General features: G+C 55.9%; 1 protein-coding gene and 1 long non-coding RNA gene across 5 annotated transcripts in view; one reads left to right on the top strand and one right to left on the bottom strand.

The window, feature by feature from the left end:
• The window catches only part of ITPKB (inositol-trisphosphate 3-kinase B), a 97391-nt gene that overhangs the window by 63738 nt on the left and 10280 nt on the right, over positions 1-23373 (top strand). For all 4 annotated transcript variants that reach the window (XR_004525112.2, XM_033851418.2, XM_033851413.2 and 1 more), the window contains exons 3-4: positions 18847-18946; positions 20292-20505. Coding sequence is in view for 3 of the 4 variants with exons in the window: in XM_033851418.2 (XP_033707309.1) it covers positions 18847-18946; positions 20292-20505 (314 nt within the window). In the remaining variant the exon portion in view is untranslated. The remainder of the gene's footprint in view (positions 1-18846; positions 18947-20291; positions 20506-23373) is intronic.
• On the bottom strand, positions 16228-20337 carry LOC117311077 (uncharacterized). The gene is made up of 2 exons (XR_004525115.2): positions 19733-20337; positions 16228-17998 (listed from the first exon to the last, which is right to left on the bottom strand). It is a non-coding gene; the product is annotated as an uncharacterized lncRNA (long non-coding RNA).

The raw sequence follows: 23373 nt of genomic DNA, 5'->3' as shown, positions 1-23373 counted from the left end.
TAGTTCCCCAACCGAGATCGAACCCGTGCCCTCAGCAGTGAGAGCGCAGAGTCCTAACCACTGGACCGCCAGGAAATTTCCCCCTCCTGGCCTTTTGAATATGCACATTCTTCACAGTCTCTTCTGCTTTCACCCCCGCTTAACATTTTACCAAATTTTCCATGTTTCCTTCTAAGTCTTATTGTTCAGGACTGAATGATAACTCCCAAGGACAGACCCCTAATTTATTTAATCATTCCTCTATTGTTGGATCTTGGGTTATTTTCAATGCTATTGTTAAATAACAATGGCCTAATTAACATCTTTGTGCTTGTAAGTTTTTCCATATTTTAGAGTATTTCCTTAAGGAGATTTCCAGAGGTAAAATAATTAATGCAAAGTTCAGACATTTCTATTGCCTTTGAAACATATTCGAGGGTTGCTTTCCCCGAGGGTCCTGTGCACTTGGGATGTCTCCAGCAGACTTCTATGGTGTCCTGGTCTTCACAATCACTCGTATTGATTATTTTTCTGTTTTTTTGCTCATTTCATAGGGAAATCGTATATTGTTCTTTTCATTATGTGTTTGTTGAATTTTGTGTATGTTGCCAAGTTATCTGTTGGCATCTAAGAGGGTTTTTTTCACCCGTTTCTTTAAGTTCTTTATGGACAAAATGTGTTAACCCTTCCACCATAATGTATTTTGTAAAATATTTTTTCCAGTTGATTTGACTTTTATTTTGATTTGGGGGTTTCTTTGCCCTTGATACTTAGAAGTCTTACAGTTTGGATAGTCAAAGCTCTTGTTAATTTCCTCCATGGGCTCTACCTATTTCCCTAGAGACTGTCGTCCAAGTTCGTTAGCCTGGCAGTCCAGGCCTTGGTGATCTTGGCTTCGTTCTCCTTTGCCAAAGCCTCACCTTCTGCTCTCTTCTTGACACCTTCTTGTCAGGAAGCTGAATCAGTCGCATATCTAGCATATTTGGCACCTGGCGTGGGTGATTTTTTTTAACACTCTGTATGACAGAGTTATTTTCAGTGATAATTAAGAGAGAAAACAAATAATGAAAATGGCTAGAAAAGAATTGCAGACAGTGAAACTTTTCTCTTACTGAATTTTGTGTATATGATCATGGCAGTAAATAAAAGCTGTGTGTTTGGTGGGGGGCTGGGGATTAGTAGTGGAGGGAGCACAGCTGGACTGTTTGCTCTCAGTAAGGATAGACCCTTCTGGAGAGGAGGGCTGACAAAGAGAGGTGACAGACATACTTGTGGAACCAGCTTTGGCCTGGGTACGGAGAGACCTGGATTCTTCTCTGCTGAGCTTGTGATCTGGGCAGGTCCCTTCCCTCTGGGCATCCTCTGCGTGATGGACCTGCACAGGGTGGCCTGAACGGTGGCTGCTTCTTGCTCCAGTGGTCAGAGCATCACACAAGGTGCCTTTGGGGGATCTGCTTTCCTTGTGTGTCCTAGTCCCCAGGCGGCCCTGCCCTAGGTCTGCGGGAGGAAGCCGACCACAGTGTGTTGTGTGCAGGCCAGGACCAGCCTCTGACAGCGGGGAGGCCTGGGGGCCCACCCAGGGATACCTGCCTGGTTCCGGGGTCTGGGGCTCTCCCTGAGGGGCTGGCCCTGGTGGCGGGACCTCATGCAGGCCTCAGAGGCTGCTGCCTCTAGTTCTTGACCTCTGCGTGAGTGTCAGGCGCCCCTTCCTGGTTTAGGAACCTCCAGCCTTCAGCCAGACTCCTTAGTGAGGGCTGGGGATTCCGGGCACATCTCCCTCCTGCCTTCCCACCCAGGCTCTGAGTCTAGGGGGCTCCCAGCAGTTTAGTGTTACAGGCACGTACTGCTTCCTGACCCTGGGAAAGTAGTGTGCTAGGGCCTAGGGGTTCAGCTGTTCGCTGCCCTCAAGGATGGCTCTCTGTAGTGGAGGTGAGAGCCGGGGTACAATCAGGTGAGTTGAATACACTCTAAGAGGAGCAGTGAATGCATGTACAAGGTACGGAGTAGCAGGTCTGCAGAGGAGGAAGCAGTGAGCTTTTTCATGCGCTGGGCAAGGGGAAGTGGGGTCTGGGGAAGGGCAAGGAGCAGGTGATAAGTGAGCATGGTTTGAGAGAATGGAGGAGAACTCTCTGGGCAGGTTAGGGGAGGGCTCTCCAGCCAGAGGGAACCGCACAAAAGGCTCAGAAGCATGAAGCAGCAGGATGTGTCTTGGAGGATCGGTCAGTTTTTCTTCAGCATAGGGGGTAAAGGGGCCTGGCTGGGCAGGAGCGCTTGAGAGTCCATCTGAAGGAGTTTGGTCTTTGTCCTGAAGGCTTTGGGGAAGCTATTGAATGAAGGTTTAAAGCAGGGAGGGGTGGGCTTCCCTGGTGGCGCAGTGGTTGAGAGTCCGCCTGCCGATGCAGGGGATACGGGTTCGTGCCCCGGTCCGGGAAGATCCCACGTGCCGCGGAGCGGCTGGGCCCGTGGGCCATGGCCGCTGAGCCTGCGCGTCCGGAGCCTGTGCTCCGCGGTGGGAGGGGCCACAACGGTGAAAGGCCCGCGTACTGCAAAAAAAACCAAACAAAACAGCAGGGAGGGGTCTGCTGGAATTGGTGTGATGAGCTTCACATTTTAGAAAGATCTCCAAGGCAGAGGTGTGGAGAGGGGCCTGCAGGAGGGCACACCTGGAGAACGAACGGGAAGGCTGTCAGATCCAGGAGAGATGGGAGGAGCAAAGGGGTGGCACAGGTAGGGACGGGAGAGGTGTCAGTGTGGTAGAATCGGGGGCCTTTGGCCATCTCCTGGATGTCCTGGAAACACAGTACCAGGGTCTCCTTAGCTCCCCTGTGGGGAGATTCCAGGGTCCCCCACGTAAGTTGTGATTCTCATAGTTGCATCAGGCCTGCTGGGCGGGAGCGACAAGGCCGGGCATTGGAGCAGGAGCCCCTAGAGCCCCCAGAGCCCTTAGAGCCCCCAGTCACCAGGAAACCGGTTGGGGGTGAGGACAAGCAGTGGGGCTCCTCCCCTCTGGATGCTCTGGGAAGGAGCTGGTAATGCCAGGAGCAGTGAGCACTTGGGCCCCGCCCTCTGAGCGCCTCTGGCTTTTGGGGAGGCGCCCTGATTGGGTGGCCCATCGCCGAGTCCCCAGCCCCTAGCCACAGGCACGCAAGCCATGGGATCCCATCCCGTGCTCCCTGCTCTTCTCGTTTCACAGTCGCTCTCTCCCCAGCCTTCCCTCGTGCGTTGCCTTCGGGAGGACTAAAGGATGGAGGTGGGACCAGGGCATTTACCACTGAGAGCTCTCCTCGCCTGGGAGAAGCCCTTTGGCGGCTAGCCCTCTACCTTCGAGTCTGTCATTTCGTTCTTATTTTCGGCAGGTTTGGGGGAAGAGAGAGGATGGGGCAGGGGCTCTGGCTCTGGCGTGGCGACTGTCCTGTGAAATACTCAGAGGCCGTGGGACCCTCTGGTTTTCCCCTAGCATTTGAGTGTTAAGTTTCATAGCCAGGATGTGAGGGTTCCTCCTGACCCGCTTCAGATGCCATGGTGCGTGTCACCTCTCCAAGGCTGGGCCACAGCTGCCAATCCCAAGGGCCAGGCACCCCCAGTTCTAAATTCTGCTCTAACTGACTCGAGGCCCATCAGAGCCTGTTCTGTTCGGCCGTGACCGCGCGATGTCCCACCTCTCTGGTGAGCAGGCAGGGGTTCAGAAGCCCCCGGTTCTATTTCAGCTCCTGTAAGCGACCACTGAGTCACCTGTTGTCTCCCCCTCCCCGGCTACTAATCCATTCATAGAGGCCAACTTTCTCTGAGTGTTTTATTTTATCCTTTAGACCTAAATGGCCATCTCACCTTGCCTGTGGGGTGGGCAGGTGTTCAAAGCACTCCTTTTGTTTCCCCACGTCATCCTCCCTACGGTCTGAGAGGTGGGGGGAGGTTCTGAGCACTGTCTGCAGATGGAGAAACAGAAGCTCAGGGAAGGAGGCGACTTGTCCATGTTACATGGCAGTGAGTAGCCTGCTTACGACCAGTTGGGGTCCTAAGGCTGTCCTTGGCACTCCGTCCCCTTCATCTGTCCTCGAATGCCGTCAGGGGCCGGGCAGGTGACGCACATGAACAGGGCCTGGTGACAGGGGGCGAAAGGCATGTCTCAAGGTGTGCAGTTTAGCTCCAGCCCACAGACGGTCGCTACCGGGAATGTGGGCCCAGCATTTCAAAGAACTCTGGAGATGTGGATGTTTCTGTGAAATGTCCCGATTTTTAAGTGTTGGCAACTAATTTAGAACAACAAAAAAAAATTGTTGCCAAAGAAAATAAGTCTGCTGGCCACTGGCCGGAGACTCAGCCCTGCATCATTGGTCACTAAGTGGCTTTCCTCTGGGTCTGATTCAGGGTTGAGGGGGAACTCCACTGACTGACTTCCCTGGTGAAGGGCAGGGGAGAACTGAGCTTGGGAAGTAAGGGAAGAGGAAACGGTCCCAGGAGCTGCCGGTGCCTTCGCGTCATGCTGTCCAAGCACCGTGTAAACAGCTCAGCCGCCTGCGTTCGCAGGGCAAATACTTTCCATTTTCCTCTTGGGTCACCCTGAATTCTGGGGTTCTTTGGAGGTTTATCGCCTCACTTCCTTTTCCAAAGATTGAAATGACGATGGCTTGAAAATATTTTCTTCATTTGGGTTTTTCCTTGGTGACCTCATTCAGAGACAGATGTGCCCTAATAATAGCATTGAAAGTTGAAGGGAATAAATCAGCCAGCTGGTTCTGTTCCCTAGAAGTGATCTTACAGTTCCTAAATGTGGGCCGTCCCCAGAGACCCAGGGGTGCGGGCGGAGCCTGCGACAGGGCCACGGTCATTGTGAGACTCCGGAGTGTCCCTCCCTCTGGGACAGAGTCCCTGCGGCTCTGTTCACCCAGGAGGGCAGCGCTCACGTCTCGTCCGGGCTTCCAGCTTAGCTCCCGGTCTGCCGGCACACGGCAGGTGGACATCGCAAAGGTGGTTTGCACTTGTCACAGATTGGCAGACAAAGCTCTCACTCAGCTCCTGCCTTTTCCCTGTGCCCAGAGGCCCGGAGCTTGGTGACACCTAAACCCAGTCTGTCTCGAGCAGTCCAGTCCTCCAAAGGGTCTCTCCAGTTCCTTTGGTTCAGGGCCACTGGCCGGAAGGACCCTCAGTCATTAAGCCCCTACCTCAGCCCCTCCCATTCCAGAATACATTTTCCAGACAACCCACTCGCATCTCTCAATAATGTTTCACTTCCTCTAACTCAGTAGGAAGGGGATGAAACACGTCTAAGAGAAGCAGAAGCATTCCATAAGCTGCACAGGCAAGAGGGGGACTTCTGTGGGTCAAGCTGTGAGGTAGAGGGTGGTGTGTACCTTAGATAGAAAAGGTACCACCCATACGCAGGTGCTGATGCTGGGTTGTGGGTTAGCTTCTCTTTAAATCCGAGGGAGAGGACAGGAGGGACTGCAGCGGAAGCCGGCTTTGCCCATCTCTAACACAGGAGATCCCCACCACAGTGCTATGAAGGTCCGTCCCCCATGTAGTTACCCCAGGAGCTGCTGTAGAACACCTCAATATGAATTAGATGTTAATGCATTGTAGCCTAAAGCCAAAAGGTGATGGAAACAGGGATGGGGTGTCCTTGCTTCCAGGGTGCCAGGGTGTGGGAGACCCCTTTGCAGTTGGGCATGCAGGCTGCCAGGGATAGGGGTTGGGGCGGGAGCCCCAGGTCTGTCCCCTGATTGGGACCCAAGCCTGGCTGAGCCCCTTGGCCCCTGCTGCTCAGGGAATGAGAGGTGAGTCCGCTGCCTGTTTCTCAGGGCCCCGGGAGGCTCCTGCTACACAGGAAAGTGCTAAGTAAGCACTCAGGGCCCCAGTTGACAGAGATGCACAGGGACGGGCGATGAGTCAATCTGTTTATGAAAATCACACATATTGACACAGATGTCAGGATGACCACCCCCGCCCCCGGGGTCATCTCACAGCTGTGCTCTGAGAGCTGACAAGTCTTGCTTATACTTGGGGGTTCACTGGTGTGTCTTTTTGGCCTCCAGCAGTCTACACGTGAACAGATGCATGACCGCCTCGCTGAAACAGGCCTGTGCCCTGAACAGCCCTGGTCGGGAGAGGGAGGCCGGGTGACTCAGAGCCGGCATTAGAGTTGTACCTCAGCCTCTGGTGGGCAGGGCTGCAGCAGCTGGGTTTCTGAGCCTCTGCGAGTCTGCCTTCCCATTTGCTGAGCGCCGTTTAGCCACAGGCAAATCAGTGTAATCTGTCAGAAATATGAATTGCACCAGTATGTCTTGCTGGGAAATATTTTCTAAATATAGCTAAATATTTGATACTGCACATGATTTGTTCTCATGTGGTATTCATGCTCTTCCTGAAAAGTTTCCTTGTTAGAAATTCCTTTGGTGGGAGTTCCCCCCAAATCTGACTTTGGAGTTAGTCCAGAGTAAGCCCCTTACCGAATCCCTTACCAGTGCTTTCTGGGTTCTCCGAAACTACTTAAAAGGTAGTATTTTGTCTGTGAATGTTCTTGGCCTGGAGAAGTAAACTTTCAGCAAACTGGAGATTGAGGAAATCTTATCCCTTCTACTATGTACACAGTAGGATCCTTAGGTTCTCAAATTTACAACCAGAAGATTTTCGATCTCAGAGAATCTCGGAGAAAATACAGGAGCTGCTAACACAGGAGAAGCTTGTTTCCGTAAGCAGGGCTGTGCTTGTAAGAGCTGGGGGCAGAGAAGAGGACTTTTCTGATTCTGCCTCATTTTGCAGAAAACTTCATTTCAGATTGCTGGCTTAATTTAAATGTCATCTTCCAGCATGGGATGAAGCAGTCTGTTTCCACATGGGCCACCTGTCAGAGCCCATGAGCCCTGTTGCTGGGTTGAGCCTCCCTGGGAACAGGCAGAGTTACTTCCTTCAGACTTTGGGTCCGTGGGGGGGACTGGGGCGGTGGGAGGGAAGGGTCTGCAGGAAACAGAAGGACCGCTGGTGGCTTCCGTGCGAGGCTGCCTCCTTATGTGCCGCCTCTCACACCCATCCTAGAAGGGCTCCTGGGCATTCTGGACTTCCAGAAAGTCTCTGTTTAAGGCCAGCCCCCAGCTCCTCCAGGGTTCATTTCATGGCAAGGAATCGGCTAGTTCCTGGGGACCCACTGCCTGCCGTCTGTGGCCTTCACCCTCTGCCCTTTCCTCTTGGAAAAGTGGCCCCTGAAGGCCAGGGCTGGGATAGAGGAGGAGGTGATCAGACCCTGCTGCTAATTCTGCTGAGCCAAGGCAGAGTCTCCTCCTGTGTGTTTCATCCCACAGACAGTCTCATGCCCTCAGGGGGCTTACAGACCAGACTGGACACATGAGAGGTTTGTAGGGTAGGTGGTATTCCCATTTTACAGATAAGGAGGAAACTGAAACTCAGAGAGGTTTGGTAACTTGCCTGATACCACCAGCCAAGAATAACAGGATCTAAACCTAGGTTTATCCGGCTATAAGTTTACATGTTACAAATGACCAATGAGGCAGCCTAGCAGAGTGATGGAGAGCTTGGACCCTGGAGCCAGACTGCCTGGGTTCAAATCTTGGCTTTGCCACTTATCATGTGTAGAACCTTGGGCAAGTTGCTTAATGTCTCTGTGCCTCAGTGTCCCCATCTGTAAAATGGGCTAATGAGATGACCTGTGTGACAGGTTGAGATATTTGTATCATGCATACATAATACTTATCAAGCACTTGGCATCGTGTCTGGCTGTAGAAAACAGTCGAGACATATCACCTATTTATTACTAGAACAGCCCACAGTGCTATTGGCTCCACCGTACTGCCCGTCTGGCCTTACGTCTTCTGAGCTGAGAAGGAGGGATTGAGCTGCAGGAGCTGTGTTGGGGCTGGGGGTGTCATGACCGGCCCCTGTGAGGAAGTCGCCCAGGAGGGGCACTGGGGGTGCTCAGCCGTCCCAGGCCTTCGGTGCCAATTGTCTGTTGACCAGTGAAGACCTTCAGTAAATTTCCACCCTCTGTAACTCGGCCTTGTTTTTTGCATTTTAACCAAAGTAAAAATAAAATCTCTGGGGAGGGGTGGACGAAGCGGAGGGAGGAAAGGGACCTGGTGTGTGTCGCAGGGGCCGCCTCCACCAGCTGGGCAGGGCTCTAGATGCCCTTTCCCAGAGGAAAGGCTGAGCCTTTCTGTCCTGTGAGCTTTGTCCGTTAGGAAGTCAGCTGCTAGAGGCTGCCATTCCCCATCCCCCAGGGCTCTTCCTCAGCCCCCTGGCCACTCCCTGTTTCCTGCAATTGTTGCCTCCCCCCAGCCTCGGCTCCAGCGGCCCCGGCAGGCTCCTGGTGTGAGAGGTAGGCTAGGCCCCTGCGCACCAAAGCATTTCCTTTGCTTTCAGCTGCTTCCCCTCTCTGGCCTCTTTCTTCTAGCACTCCATTATTTTTAGTTCTTAAGAAGATGAAGTCCAGGAGGGAGGAGGAAGGAGAAGCCAAGCCTGTGACCTTCTAGATCAGAGATGGAGCATTTGCCGGGCCTTCCTGGTAGGGAGTATTTGGAGCATTTCCATTTTGGGTGAAGGATACCTCCATTCCTTGGTAACCAGAAAAAAAGGCTGGTTTGGCAAGACTGTGAGCCCCTTTGTTGCCAGCTCCTGTAAAGTTAGGAAGAGGGAAGGAGGGTGGATCTGGAACAGTCATTGGGAGAAGTGCTTTCTTTGCTGGGTTGACTAACCAGAGTGAACGAGTGTCCTCCAGACCCTTATGTGTGCATGTGAAAAGGCCCTGGGGCCGGGGCCCACTGTCCTGGAGGCTGGTGGTGTGTAGTGAGCCCCAGGCAGATTGGACAGGAAATCCCCCCAAGTCTTCCCCCTGGAGATGTCTCTGGAAAGCTCCAAGCTTGAGCATGCCAGCATAAAGAGGTACGAGCTGGTGGAGATTCCAGGAGATGGAATCAATTCCCAGGAGATGGCACGCAGCAGGGCCTGAGCCCCGGCCGTGTGACGGACCTGTAAAATTTTCTCGTCGGTCACGCAGCTGATAGTATTGTGCTCCCACTATGTGTCCAGCCTGGAGGGGAGTCCAGAACAAATTCTGGACAAATTCCGGTTCTCCAGAAGCTTACCCTCTGATGGGAGACACAGCACAGGACACAGGGATCACGAAGTTCTCAAAGCCTCTCCTGCCAGCGGGGAGGGTTCTTGGAATGGCCTGTAGCTGGTCTGAGAAGCTTTATGGAGACGGTAGGGCCAGTTCACGGACTCCAGCACCATCAGCTGTGGGGACAGGTGGGGTGTGGATAAAGAAAAGGAGGGGGGAGAACACTGCAGGTAGAACACCTGCGGGAGCGGGGACCTAGAGGTGGGGTGGGCATGGGACAAGAAGGTGGCCAGCCCTGCAGGATCAGAGAGGGCGTCCGAGAGCGTGAGCGTAGGAGAGGAGGATGGGCAGGTGTCTGGGGCGGCCCTCTGTCCCTGGTGGGGGCCTTGATCCCGCCTGTAGGTGGTCAGGGAACTCTTGGTGGCCAGTCGGGCCAGCTGGGCCTGGGTGGACTCCTCAGGCAGGGATTCTGGAGGATGGTAGGGGAGGGAGAATGGCAATGAGGGATGGACCCATGTGTGCCAATCTGGGTGCTACCCTTGTCCCAGAAACTGGGCCTCTGGTTGCGACAGGAAGAAGGCAGCTGCTCAGGGTTTTCCTGGCCCTCAGGAAGGGCCAGCCCGAGCCAAACACTTGCATCAGGAGCTCCCATTTTTCAACAGGCGCTCTGGGCCCTGCCCGGGTCCTACGCTCCAGACCCGGAGCAGAGCAGCCCTCTGATGCGACCAGCAGTGGAGAGGACAGAGCACCCACCCTGAGACCACAGAGCTGGTCCCTGCCTCTCAGGCCCTCAGTAGCCAAGGGGTCCGGGCCTGCAGGGGCTGGTGAGGGCCCGGCCGTCCTCATCCTCCTGCCCTAGAGCAGCCGCTGATGCTGTGGGAGGTACGTCACCCACCCCACTGCCCTCAGCGTGATCTGTGGGTGGGTTCCGTGCAGGACAGGTGAGGAAACGCTGTGCCAGCCGTAGACCCTGAACCGCTCATCTTGTGGGAGCACCGTGTGGGGCGGGGAGAGACGTAGGGATGAAATTCAACGTTACTCAGGTCTTTCTCAAAGAGTGTTTCTGCATTCGGTTTTTAGGGGAGTTTCCTTGTCTGTTAAAGGGGAAAGACGGTTAGTCTTAAAATCCAGATGCTTATTTTTAGCCAGAGCTACCTGCCCTGCCAAGTCCTTGGGCTTTGTTTCTCCTACCCTTGGTGTCTTGGTTTTGAAAGGCCTTCCCTCCTCCGCTCCAGGCTCCCAGCTCACTTTGGCAGGGGTGGGTTTGGCCCCAGCCAGGTTTCTAACCAGGCCTCCAGGACGGAGCTATTGAGCCAGGGGCCCCTACCTGCCTGGGCTTGCACCCAGCTGCCGTGTCAGGAGGGCCCTGCCAGGGCGAATACAATGAACAAAGTTGTCTTGCCCTGGCTCTGCCTCCTGGGAGAAGCACAGCCTTTTCCCCAGCGAAGGAAAGAACGATCACTAGGGAAACCCAAACTGCTTTTTTAGAAAGACCAAAAGAAGAAAAGAAGGAAGAAAAAAGCATTTTTTCCAAACATGGACAACTCAGTGCCTTTTGCTCAGACTTCTGCAAGGCCAGAACAAAGGCACTGACACAGAATGAACCTTCCCGGGCACGGGCGTCTTCACCCACTTTCAGCGCTTTGTTAATGTGTCTTCCCAAAGTGGGTGTCAGTGAGACTGTTCTGGGAACCACTTGGAAAGGAGGTCAAGGCGGGTCATTATTCAAGCCTGCCCCATCTGAAAGGTCACTCTTTTGACAAAGCACTTGCTGTTTATCTGAGGCTATTTTTTAACTGGAGGAGAGACGATGGGGGCCCAGTTACCCTGTTGGCTGAAACAAAACAAAATCCTCGGAGCAAACCAGGAAGCTGTGTGACCTTGAGCAAGTTACTTAACCTCTCTGAACATGTTTCATCATTTGCAGAATGTAGATAAGCATCAGTGCTGTGAGTGAGGATTACATGAAATATTAGCATAGTACCTAGCAACATGTTAGGCATTTAATATGTGATTTCTCTGCCTCTTTCCCTGGACAAGCCAGGTTATCACCACTAACCAGCACATATGCACAGGCATCATAGACACATGCACACATGTGCAGCAAGGCAAAGGATTCTGGCAATATTGCTTGGAAGAGTCATAGGGTCCAGAGATAATTTCCCTTTTCTGATATTTTAGAGATTTCCCTTCATCTCTTCCACTCAAAAAAAAAAAAAAAAAGGATACTCTTTATAATTATCTAAAAATAAAAGTTTGGCAAGTGCTCTAACTATTTACATAAAAAGGGAAGTACTGGAGGAAAGAGCAGAATATTAGGGGAACAGCTCAGATGGGAAAGGGGTTAAGAAGAGTGTGTAAACCCTCTGTATAAAATGAAATCCGTTCAGCAGTCTCACTGTTTATTATGTACTTCGCTGGTGCCTAGCAGAGTTCCACACGTGTGAAGTGGCGTTCTTTGGGGAACTCTTCTTTATCCTTTTAGCAACTTTACTGACCTTCTGAACCAGAAACTGGTGTCGAGGCACCTGGACGCCGGCCGGCTCTGCTCTCCCTGAGTCACAGAGCTCGAGGCCCCAGGAGCTGCCCTGTGTGTTCGCAGTTGCCATGAACATCCAAAGGGAAGTTTTGCAAGCAATTAACCACACAATTAGCTCATCTTCTTGCCACCGGCAATGACTGACCCTATGGAAGTGCCCAGCGGATTTTTGCCAGTCTCCTATGCCTTGGAGGAGAAAACTGTTTCAATTAAAACAAAACAAAACAAAATAGACACAGAAGTACAAACAAAGTGAACATCTAAGGTTCACCTGTCCAATGACGGTATACAGAGCACCCGTGTACATGTGTACCACCTCATCAGTTCTCTCAGAACTGATCAGGTAGAGTGTGCCTCAGGGCAAGTGTGATGTTATCGTGCCCAGTTTACAGGTGAGAACGCTGAGGTCGGAGAGGTTCAAAGGCTTGCTCACAGCTGCAGCCGGGAGGTGGCAGAGCCAGGGATCGTTCTAGCTCCAAAGCCTGGGTCGTGTGCTGTCTTCTGGAAACAAAATCCAACACTGTGGCCTGCCTCAGAGGCAGAGGATTTTAAACACACTCGAGACGGAGGGGAAGAGTGCGTCGCTTCAGCCTGAGTTTGCAGGGCGGAAACAGCGGCAAGCCTGGCAAAGCCAGCGGGAAGGGAAGCTGCAGGAAGGGCCGGCTGCCTTGGGTAAAGAGGCTTTGTCGGGAGCTGTCTTCAGGAGGCCTGCTTCTCCGGACAGGAGACAGTGCAGGCACTGCTGGGGCCGACAAGAGGGCAGCAGAGCCCGCAGGACCCTGGAAACTTCAGCTTACTTCCAGAGGCTCTGACCAGGTTCCCGCCTGCAGGCCTAGCTGACTGGCCCTGGTGGCCTCTCCTGGACCTGCGGCAGGGGGTTGCCAAGTATCTGGCGGAGCCAGCTGCTGGGGATCCTGGCTGTCGGGAGGGTACACTCGCCCAGAGGAGAGCTGGGGTGCAGGCGTGCCCCGGGCACTGTGGGAGCACCCAGGAGGGACAGCTCGAGCAGAGGAAGGGCCTCCGGTGTCTCTGAGCTGCCTGGGGGTTAGCGGAGTCCTTTGCCTCCACTCCATTGCTTGCAAAAAATTCCTGGTGGCAGAAGGTGTCACCCTTGCGGTGTCTGAGGGTGGGTGAGCAGGGGTACATGCGGCGAGCCAGGGGTCGCCTGCAGAATCTCCTGGGCCTGAGAGAACATGTGTTTCCTGAACTGCAGATACCTCCGTGTGTGGATGGGGGAGGAGAGCTAGGCCTGCAGACATCCTAGGGCATGTGAGGCAGTCCTCCAGCAAAGGAACAGCTGGCCCCCACGTCACCACCCCTTCTGGGCCGTGCATATCATGAAGCTGATCCTGATGACAGCTAAAGTGTCCTGTGAGTGGGGTGCCTAGAGGCCCCCTCAGCCCCCAGCCTTGGCTCTGGGTCCCTGCTTCCCCGCCTTCCTCTCCTCATCTCCACCAGTCCTTTTGGCCTGTTTGATGGAAGTCAAAGAAAGGCCTGCCTCTGAGGTCATCCACTTAGCCTTTTTATTTAAGGCAGTGTTCCCTGCAGCACGAGGCGGATGACTGGCTGGGGGAACCAGCCAGAGGGTGGCGTTTACCCAGGAGCCATTAGCATCCCTGGGAGGCTTGGAGTCCGGTTTAGATAAACACAGAGTCCGAGACGCTGCCCAGGCTTCCTCCCTTGGGCCCCACTGGCCAGTGGACCGTTTCCACGCTGGGCTCTCAAGGGCTCTGGGTGAGTCCAGGCCAGAGGGATGAGAAGCTGCCCTTCCTCGCCAGGGCTGCCCCGGGCGCCCTGAGGCTCTGCGTGCTGAGGGGAGAGGTCGCCACACGGGGGTATGGGCCGTTAGGGAGTAGATGCATGTCTGCTGTGAGACCAGAAGTCTTTGGGCAAAGAGGAGGAGGGAAAAGTGAGAGCCCCCGAGCCTTCCAAGGGCACCAGTGGCTGCAGAGGGCTCAGCTGGGGTTCTGAAACTCCCTTTCCAGGTGACTTCTGTCACCTCAAGCTTAAAGAGGGGTGGGGTTTTGTTGTTACTAGGCTTTTTCTCCTGCTACAAATCCCTCTCCACATTCTCTGAATATTTCAGCTCCTGTCAAGTCAGGTATGAAGGGAGGGAACTGCCCAGAGCGGCTTCAGAGCCCCAGGCAGTCTCCAGCCGCTCTGAGTCGTAAAGGACCAGCCTCCACTCCCCAGGCCTGGCTCTTTTCTGATCCTTTTGAGCTCCTCTGTGTGAATGAGGGCCCTACCTTTTCCTGTGCAGCCGAAGCAGAGAACATGACCCCACCTCTTACAGAGCGAGGTCAGGGCTGTAACAAAAAGGCCCTGCCTTCACCCAAGTAGAAAACAGCGCAACAAAACCAGTGCTTATTTCATCCAGGAGTGCAGGCGTCTAGGGGTTTGTGGAGCTGGGCCATCCAAGCCCAGGAGCCCGAGGTGTCACCTGAAAAACCTCACTTCTGGTCTGCAGTTGGCTTACACCCAGCACAGAATCAAGGTGAGGGCTGTGTGTCGTCAGCCCGCCCTGTGGCTCCTTCCCTGCACAGGAGGCAATCGGCTGTGTGGGGCTTGCCTTTCCCTTGAAGTGCTGCCCGAGAACATCCCAAGTGTAACATTCCAGCCACAGTCTAGGGGCGATTAGCTGGTCTGATCTGACTCATGGGAGAGCCTTGTGTCACCTGGTAGCTAAGCTGGAAGTGGCACCTGCCCAGCCCTGGAATGAGACCTATCTGGGGTTTTGATGGCCAGCTGTGGAGCCTCTCCCGAAGGCTCTGGGCTCCTCTGCTGAAGAAGCAGCCGGAAGACCCCCTGCCCCGGAGCACTGTCCTGCCGGCCCAGCGGCCTGGCTGCCCAGGGGAACCTCCTTGAAGGAATCTCCTGGTCCTTCCTGCCCGATCTTCTGTCCCCATCCCCTTGCCCAGCGTGCTCTGGGCTGGAAGGACCCCTGCTTGTTGATAGGCACAGCAGTTGGTGAATCGCTTTGAGGCTCCCAGGGTGATGTGGCAACCTACTGGCGGGGAGGAGAATGGAATGACTTTGGGGAAGCAACTCAGCTTGTAAGATTCTTCATCTTACAGAGAAAAGAATCCTATCTACCACCAGGTTGTTTGAAGATGAGAAACGAGGCCATAAGGAGCCCGGTCCAGCTCCTGTCACACAGTGAGAGCCCATAGTGATGAGTCGTGAACGCTCACGCCAGGCCCAGTGCTGGGGGAGGCTGGCCATCCGTCCGTCCTGTTGCACATCTAGGGAAAAGAGCCCTGCCGGTGAGATGACCACTGATGCCAGCTTGCAGGGAGTTTCTAAGAGCCATTCCCTTTGCTCTGTCATGCCCAGTGGACTTAGGAAGAACACCCCAGCTTATCCATTAGGTGGGCCATCTTATCTATCAGATCCGCGTGTAAGGAGCGTGCCAGGGTAGAGCTTGGCGGAGTCAGCTGGCCGACTCGTCAGACTTACACAGGAGGACCCCGCCACCCAGAGAGGCCAGGGGGCCTGGCAGGCATGTGGAGCTCTGGGGGGCGTTCCAGGAAGGGTCAGCAGAGGGTGTCCAGACGACCCTGGTGATTGGGAGGTGACGGAGGGACGGGGCCAGTGAAATCATCCGGCAGCCAGCGCTGCCGCAGGGGAGGGACCAGGTGCCCTTTGCCACACCGTGTTCACGGCATTTGAGAGCTGCCTGTGTGTCTGACACAGCTCAGCTTGAGAAATTCGAGACCTGGGACTGTAGTCTGATTGCAGAGAAGTGACTGAGGCTAATTGAGACTCTCCCAGGAGAGAAAAGGGGATCAATTCCTCTGGATGGGATTCTTCCAGGTTGTTGGGCTGCCCTCCTTTCTTGCCTCGTCGGCTGTCTTTGGTGGGGAAGAGGCCTGGTATCCATTCCTGAGGACTGCGTCCTCCTCCAGCGAGGGGCTTGCAGGGAGACTGTTAGCCCAACTGACCCTCTGGGACCCACCACCTGGAAGCGGCTTCTGCCTAGAGTTGGTGGTTCTTAAATGGGTGCTGTGGTCTCCCGGGCATCGTAAGGGAATCGATTCTCTGTCATCTCCTGCCCTTCTGTTTCTCTCCACTCCCGTGGGCCGGGGGTAGGGGCGGTGGTCACCCTGCCGCCGTCTTTCCTGGGCCTTTCCTGGACCTGCGTTTCTGTTTAATGTTTGGCAGCGACTCTAGGCACTGCCTGGGTGCCGCTATTTAAAAACCACAGGAAAACCCCCTGCTTGCTGCTGCCAGCACAGTCGAGAAACCCCGCCCCAGTGGAATATTCCACCTTGGAAGCAGGGGGACTCTCTGGCCTTGGCCATGTGGGGCCCAATTTTCATGTTGAAGAAATGCTCCCTTGTGGAGGAGGTGTGGGAAAGAGGAAGCTACGCGGGAAAATGCCCCATTTACTCAGAGCTCAGCCGTGTTGGGAGGCTCTCGGGTCCCGCGAGCCATCAGAGGACCCCGCCCTGGAGCACCCCTCTCCTTTCTGGACCCCTGAAGAGCGGTCCGGGAACTAGAGTTTTCGCAGCTCAGATGCCCTTGCTGGACTCGAACGTGGCTGTTCTCGCCCAGCTCTTTTCCCTCCTGCCTCCCGGGTCCCAGGCCCACTGCCCAGTGTGTCCCCGTGGATCCGCAGAGAGCTGCATCCTGACAGGGTGGGTTTGGTCCAGCCCCAGGCTCCGTGACCTTTATTCCTGAGTAACTATGGCAACACCGCCACTTGGCTCCGGACTGACTGTTCCTGGGATGACTTCAGGGGCACCCCTCCTTGAACTCAGACCACTAAGACTCTTCCACAAACACCCCTGTGCCCATGAACTTCTAATGGCTTTACCTCTGGGGCTCGCAGACGCAGCCAGGACTCAGGCCCAGGGCAGCCTGCCTCCCCAACACCACACTCCCCAGAGTCCCAGCGTCTCGGCCCCGCGTGCAGAGCTGGCCTCGCCCTCTAACCCTTATCAGCCACTGCTTCCGGCTCCCATTCCCAGCACATCCGGCCCAACTGCTCCAAAGCCCAGTCCCGGACCTCTGTTCCCACAGGCCCCGCTGCCTGCAGTAGTCTTCTTCTGCTCCGTCGATTGTGCCCCCAGCCTGCGTCTGTGGGGTCAGCCTCTGTGATGACCTTCCTCCCCGGCAGGCATCCAACTTTGCAGACCCCCGACCCCGGCAGCGGGACACATCCTCCCCGGGTCCTCTGCTGGCATCGCATCTGCAAGTGCAGTAGGAGGTGACACGCTGCAGCTGGGTGATCGTGGCCTCTCTGGTCTTCCTCTGAGGGGCCCTTGCTCTTGGGATGCGAGAGGTCATTTTTCAGAGTCCTAGAGTGTCCACTGATCCAGAGAGCGTGGGGGGGACCAGTTGTCCATCCCTCACTAGACAGATGAGGAAGCTGAGGCCCTGAGAAGGGGGCATGGAGAAGGGCATTGTGGGTTTAGTGGTCCCCCTGATGCGGGAGTGGCGTGGGATGGGGTCTGCCCGGGATGGAGAACGCTCTGCCCTCCCCCTCCTCCCACCCCACTCTGAACCCGTCGGACCCTCGTCCCCTCTGAGCTCTGTTGCAGGGGTATGACCAGCAGGTGGTGAGAGCTGTGCGCTTCTCTTCTGGACAAACCATCACTTGGTTGGTCATCTCATGTAATTAGGTTTTCCCATTGCTGCCCTCGTGCATTGTCTGTCCTGAGTGTTTGTGCAGCCTTCTGGGTGCTTAGATAAGAAAAGCTGGCTTTCCTTAGCCTTCTTCGGAGATCTCCATCAGAAGGATCTAGGAAAAACACCCTTGTCGGTGAGGCCGGTCCTTTGTCACGTGGCCTGGCAGAGCGCTGCCCTCGCTTTAGACTAGGTCTTGGCGGTGGAGTGAGGGTTTCTGGGGTGGGGTAAACATTGCCAGGCTCGGTAGGGAAGAATTCTTCTCCTTAAACAGATTTTAACTTGAAACCTTGATGACAGAAGCAGCTGAGTCTCACCAGAGAGAAAAAAACAAAGGAGACTGATTTAACCTCGGGCTCCAGCAGCTGGAGTCAGTCCAGCAACCTCAGCGTGGCTGCTAGCGGACGCTGCAGGACAGAGAATGAGGACCCGCCTCTCCTGGGGTCCACTGTCCAGGCAGGACTACTCCTCACCTCCCTCTTCTGTAGAATTCCCAGCTTCTCCTTCCCAGCGCAGAGCCTTGGGGGTTTACTGTCTGGTTTTGCTGGTCAGAGATCCGCTTCTCAGGAGCTTGAAATGCTTCACTTCTCATCACTCCCTTCAGGGGCTCATGTCTGGGGACACTTGATCTTCATGTCTACAGCCCGTTCTTATTAAAGTAACTTAGGGATATTTTTATAGAGAGAAATGTTTATAGCTGGGGATAAAAAGGATTTTCTTTAAAGTAGTCATATAGGTGAAGGTTTAAACGCGGCTTTATCACTTGCTTGTCTGAGGCTTGGGTTCTGCAAATGGAAATAATGATTACCTTGCATCCTTGCTGTGAAAATAAAATAAGAAGGTGCTCAATAAATGCTAGTTCTCCTTTCTGTCCAAGGAGCCCCTCCTACACACACACACACACACACACACACACACACACACACACACACACACGAGTTTTTACTTAAGAAATGTCTTGAGAAGGAGAAGTGCAGTGGAGAGAGAGCCCTGCGGGCTGGCTCACCCCTGTGTGCACCAAAGCCTTGGAGGCTCTGCTGTCCCCGGGGAGTTCCCTTTAAAGTCTCCTCAAACCTCTCACAGGCAAGAGGTGCCTCTGCTGGCATCGCATCTGCAAGTGCAGTAGGAGGTGACACGCTGCAGCTGGGTGATCGTGGCCTCTCTGGTCTTCCTCTGAGGGGCCCTTGCTGTTGGGATGCAAGAGGTCATTTTCCAGAGTCCTAGAGTGTCCGCTGATCCAAAGAGCATGGGGGACCAGCTGTCCATCCCTCACTAGACAGATGAGGAAACTGAGAGGGGACACAAAGAAAGGCAGTGCGGGTTTAGCTGTCCCCTGATGGGGAAGTGGCGTGGGATGGGGTCAGCCCTGGATGGAGAACGCTCTGTCCTTCCCTTCCTCTGTTCCCAGAGCCTGTCAGATCCTTGTCCCTTTGATTCTGGGTGTTTTGCTCAGCCTGTTTGTAGCATGGGACAAAGCCCATAGATGCATGCCACGTAGTTGATGGAGGTGAAGTCCTCAGACTCACCTCTTGTCCTGTGCCACAGGCAGGGGGTTCCCTGGTTTTGAATTCATCCTAACCAGAAAGTAGTAGTTGTGTTTCTAATGGAGAGCTTTTCGTTTGCTTGTTTCTAGAGCAAATCATGGAGGAAAATAAAAAACATGGTGCATTGGTCTCCCTTTGTCATGTCCTTCAAGAAGAAGTACCCCTGGATCCAGCTGGCAGGACACGCAGGTAGCCACAGCTCTCCCGGACTTTCTGACAGGATGTCCGGCTCTCTGGGGAGGCGTCCAGCGCGTGTGGGGGACGGGCCTGGCCCTGGATGCTCCCGGGGATGAAGCATCTGAACAGGTGCTCCCCGAGAGGCTTCGTGGTCTGCAGTCGCAGGCGTACTTGAGAGACGGGCCTTAACACTGCCTCAAAAATGCACATGGACACCCGCCCTCTCCACAGTCTGTGCCATCTCTCCACAAATCACACACATTCCCCCCTCAGTCTCTCTGTCTCTTTCAATCTCTTTCTTTCAATCTCTCTTCCATTTTAACTCAATAAAACAGTTGAAGTCATCAGTCTTTATAGCGTGCCTGCCATTTGTCACCTGGGACAAAGAGACAAAGCTAAGTGCTTCCCTGAGTGCCTGTTGTATCCCCTCATCAAGGTGCTCCTCTGGGTGACAATACGTATGTAGATATAGTGTCAGCCCCGAAGGAGCTCGTAGCTGGTGGGAGAGGCAGGCAGGTCGCCCCAAGAGTGTTAAGACGTAGTGGAGTACCGGCTGCAGTGGCCGTGCCCTGGGCTAGCCATGAGGTCTCCAGGTGGCCCCTCAGTGACAGGGGAGGATGTCTAGAGCTGTCTAGCCCACTCATGGTGGTCCTTTGGTGGGCATCGTCCCCAGGGGACAATTCAGTGGCCGCCCGTGGATTTCAGGCCAGCACAGGGTCTGACATGTTTTTTTACACCCTTAACTACGTTGGCCCAGACCCCAAGGCAGGTGGATGGACACCCTTCCTCAATACTTACCTGAGGGTGTGGCGCAGAAGGAACACCACCCAGCCCTGCAGACCTTGGACCGCTGCTTCTCAGCCGGTCTCCCTCTCCTGGCGCTAAATCCGGTTCTATCAAGGCTTCACCTCCACTGAGACCGGAGACACTTTCGTGGCTGGGAAGCAAGGTCGATGGTGGGGTTGGGAGGTGGTAGTCGCACAGAGAGGGGTGAATAGGTCCTGGCACAGACCTCTCACTTCGTCTTGCTCACCCTCCAGTGGTGAGCACTGGTGTACTTCCATCTTCAGGGGAGGAGCCTGGGGTCTGGGAAGTCCGGGAGCCAGCCCAGAGTTGCCGTCAGGGCACGGGGTGTGGCCGGGGCGGGGCGGGGACTGGGACTTGCACCCACTCCGCTTAAAGGGCTCGGTCCACCGGTGGAGACCTGGGCACACCTTCAGCCCCGTGCTTGGCAAGCTCCACAGCATCCCTGAGCGGCCCGGGCCCTGTGACGGAGGGCGTGTCTGGCAGGGGCGGGGGTCGGAGCGGGGAGGGCTCAGGCTGGGGACCCAGGGCCTCCTCCCACCTTGCTGTGCAGGGAGCTTCAAGGCGGCTGCCAATGGCAGGATTCTGAAGAAGCACTGTGAGTCGGAGCAGCGCTGCCTGGACCGGCTGATGGCTGACGTGCTGAGACCCTACGTGCCTGCCTACCACGGGGACGTGGTGAAGGACGGGGAGCGCTACAACCAGATGGACGACCTGCTGGCCAACTTCGACTCGCCGTGCGTGATGGACTGCAAGATGGGCGTCAGGTGAGCCAGGCTCCTCAGATGGGGCACACCCGCCCCTCCGCCCCCAGCTGGCCGGGCGGCAGATACCAGGCACGGCATTCCAGGCTTCCAGGAGGCCGGGCTTTCTGGGCTGTCCCTGAGGCCTCATGTGGACGAGGCCAGGCCAGGGGTCTGGTTGGACCCCGCTCTGGTCATCTCACATATGTGCTGGCTTTGCTCAGGACGGCCCCTTCCCTTCTCTGGTGAGCCAGGGGCCGGCGGGGGAGGGGCCGGTAGCCGGTAGCCGGTGGGACCGGAAAGGGGACCTGGTGGATGCGGAGCCTCCCCAGGGAGAGGGCAGAGGGAGCTGCCCATCTGGTCAGGTGGGATTGCTGGGGAGAGCAGGGGGCGGCTTCCCGTTAATGTGGGCTGCGAGGGGGAGACTGGAGTAGAGGCTGTTCTCATCCCACCCTCCCCCACCCCCCACCCCCCACCCCCCAACACCGAGCCAAAGAGGCAGCCGGTTAGCAGATTGTGTTGATTTGCCAAAAGAGACTTGCGCCTGTCGTAAGGGTACAGTGGAGGAGAGAGGAGTGCGAGAGGCCCTGACAAGTCACCAGCTTGCCGCATTCTGGACCGGGGCTGGCGGTGACCCCAGCCCAGTGGCTGCGTGGTCCAGGGCACAGGGCCAGATGGGTATGTGGGCATGTGTGTGGAAATGGGTGTGTTCCCCGCCCCCCACCAGGCTCCGCCCAGAGAAGACCCAGGAGGGAAGGAGGCGGGAGGAGTGGGCTGGAGAAGACAGGATGGGGGGCAGAGCCAGGAGGACCCAAGCCCCGGGCGCCTGTGCTCTGGGCCCTGCTTTGGCAGCAGGGTTTTCTCATCTCCTCTCAGACTCTGACCATTCCGTCTCAGGAGTCGTGGAGTAGGTCCTCCCCAGCGGGTCAGCGGGTGGTGAAGTCCTCTGAAGCCTCAGAGAGCCGCCGACTGCAGGTGCCCAGACGGGACGGCCAGGCGCAGGCCTCCTCCATCCGGCCCGCCGCTCTCCGGGGAGACCAGGCTCCCAGACGCAGAGCTCACAGCTGGAGCCTGCGTTTACCTTGGATGGTTTAAGCGGTTTTATTTCTTATAAGAGGAGTTTGAGAAAGGGGTGTGTGTGTGTGTGTGTGTGTGTGTGTGTGTGTGTGTGTGTGTGCGCGTGCGTGCGCACGCCCGCAGGAAAGAAGCCAAGCCAGTCAGTTTTCCTTCCTTCCTCATTCCTCCTGGGAATTGTGTCGTAAAATCAGACCCTGACCCTGCAGGCGGACCCGCTGTGTTCCCTTGGCTTGGCCCTGAGGGCAGGGACGAAGGGGTGGGGAAGTAGAGACCCCACTCTCTGCGCTGTCCCCAGCCTCTCCCTCCCTCCATCCAGGGGTCTCACCATCTCCAGCCCACAGGGAGAAGACAGAATGTCCCTCCAGCCACCCCTCGGCCACTGCTCTCCCCAGAGTCTTATTTCTGTCCCTGGAAGGCCTTTCCATGGTGCACCAGGATGTGCCCTCTCAGGGGGAGACACATAAATATTCTGATCGGTATTCACTCAGACCAGGGCCAGAAAAAGTGCACCCTGTGGGTAGCACGTGTGGCCAGTCCTAAAAGGCTGCCGGGGTGCCCGTCTGTTCCCTGGGGGGCTGCTGGGGACAGGAGCCCCCTCTCTTACCAAGGCTGCCCCATCGCCCTGCCGCCTGGAGCTTCTGTCCCACTGCACCCAGGGCTCTCAGGAGAGACCCAGAGTGACCAGCAAGGCTGGGACGTGTTTAACCCAGTCCTGGGCAGGGCCGCCTGGAGGCTGAGGGAGGAGGTGTGTGAGGATCCCCTATGGAGGGGAGGAGGTAGGTCTCCCCAGGACCAGTCCCACCCCAGCACCCCCTTCCCTGTCTCACGGGTCCTGAGGACGGGGTGGAGGCCCTTCTGTGCTCCGAGTGCTGGGTGTTCCTTACAGCCGCCCTGTCAGATGGGCCACCATCCGGTCTGAGCAGTCCCTTTGACACCAGAGGCTAAGGGACTCCCCAGGGCCACGCAGCCACACAGCCTGCCTTTACACCAGGCCTCTGACTACCAGGTCGAGCCTGGGCTGCAGCTCGGCGCTCCCCAAGGGTTCTGTGCTTGCCAGAGGGAGGAGGCCACAGCCCAGGGCCACCACCAGCCCTGAGTCCGGGGCATGAGAGGTTGAGGCTTGTCACAGACTTGTCACAGTGGTGGAAGGGCTGGCTGGTCAGCAGACCCAGCCATGGTGAGGCCTGAGGGAAAGGTGATGCAGCCACCCGTAGTGTCCTAACGAGGGGTGTCTGGGGACCCCGGTTCCACATGGACATGAGCTCACGTTGCTCTAGGGCATTTTCTTAGGTTTGACCCCGTATCTCTTGTGTGTCACGTAGCCTGCCGTGGAGAATCAGGAGTGTCTTCCCGACCTCTGGACCAGGGCGGCAGGTGGAGACCAGAGCTGTCTGTAGCACCTGTGCCCTGGTGGGAAGCAGGTTGGAGAGAGCGTGGTGGGAGGTGGATGGCTTTGGTGTGTCACCTGTTGGCTCCCCGTGGGCTGGCCGACCTTCCTGCTGGGGTGGGCAAGGTGGGCCGGGCCAGTGTCGGGACACCAGGGTTGGGGAGGCTTTGCAGCTCACCTCCCAGTGGATCCCTGACCCCACCACCAGGCTCGTGACCCCTGTGGGCATCTCTGCCCGGCCCTCTTCCTCTCCCAGAGAGCGAGCAACTCTGCCCAGACTGCGCCGCACGGGCCCTTTCTGGAGCAAGCCCCGTGTGGAAAGGGATTTGACGGTGAGGGCTGCCTCCTGCTTACGGAACTACTGAGAAGTCTCTGCAGAAGTGCAGCACCCATCCACCCGCAGGCCCTGCAGCATGCTCAGGAGCACT

This window comes from Tursiops truncatus, chromosome 1 (assembly GCF_011762595.2).
Source record: "Tursiops truncatus isolate mTurTru1 chromosome 1, mTurTru1.mat.Y, whole genome shotgun sequence".
NCBI classification, from domain to species: domain Eukaryota; kingdom Metazoa; phylum Chordata; class Mammalia; order Artiodactyla; family Delphinidae; genus Tursiops; species Tursiops truncatus.
The sequence above is the reverse complement of the archived record's forward strand: the minus strand, read 5'-3'. Positions and strand labels throughout refer to the sequence as shown.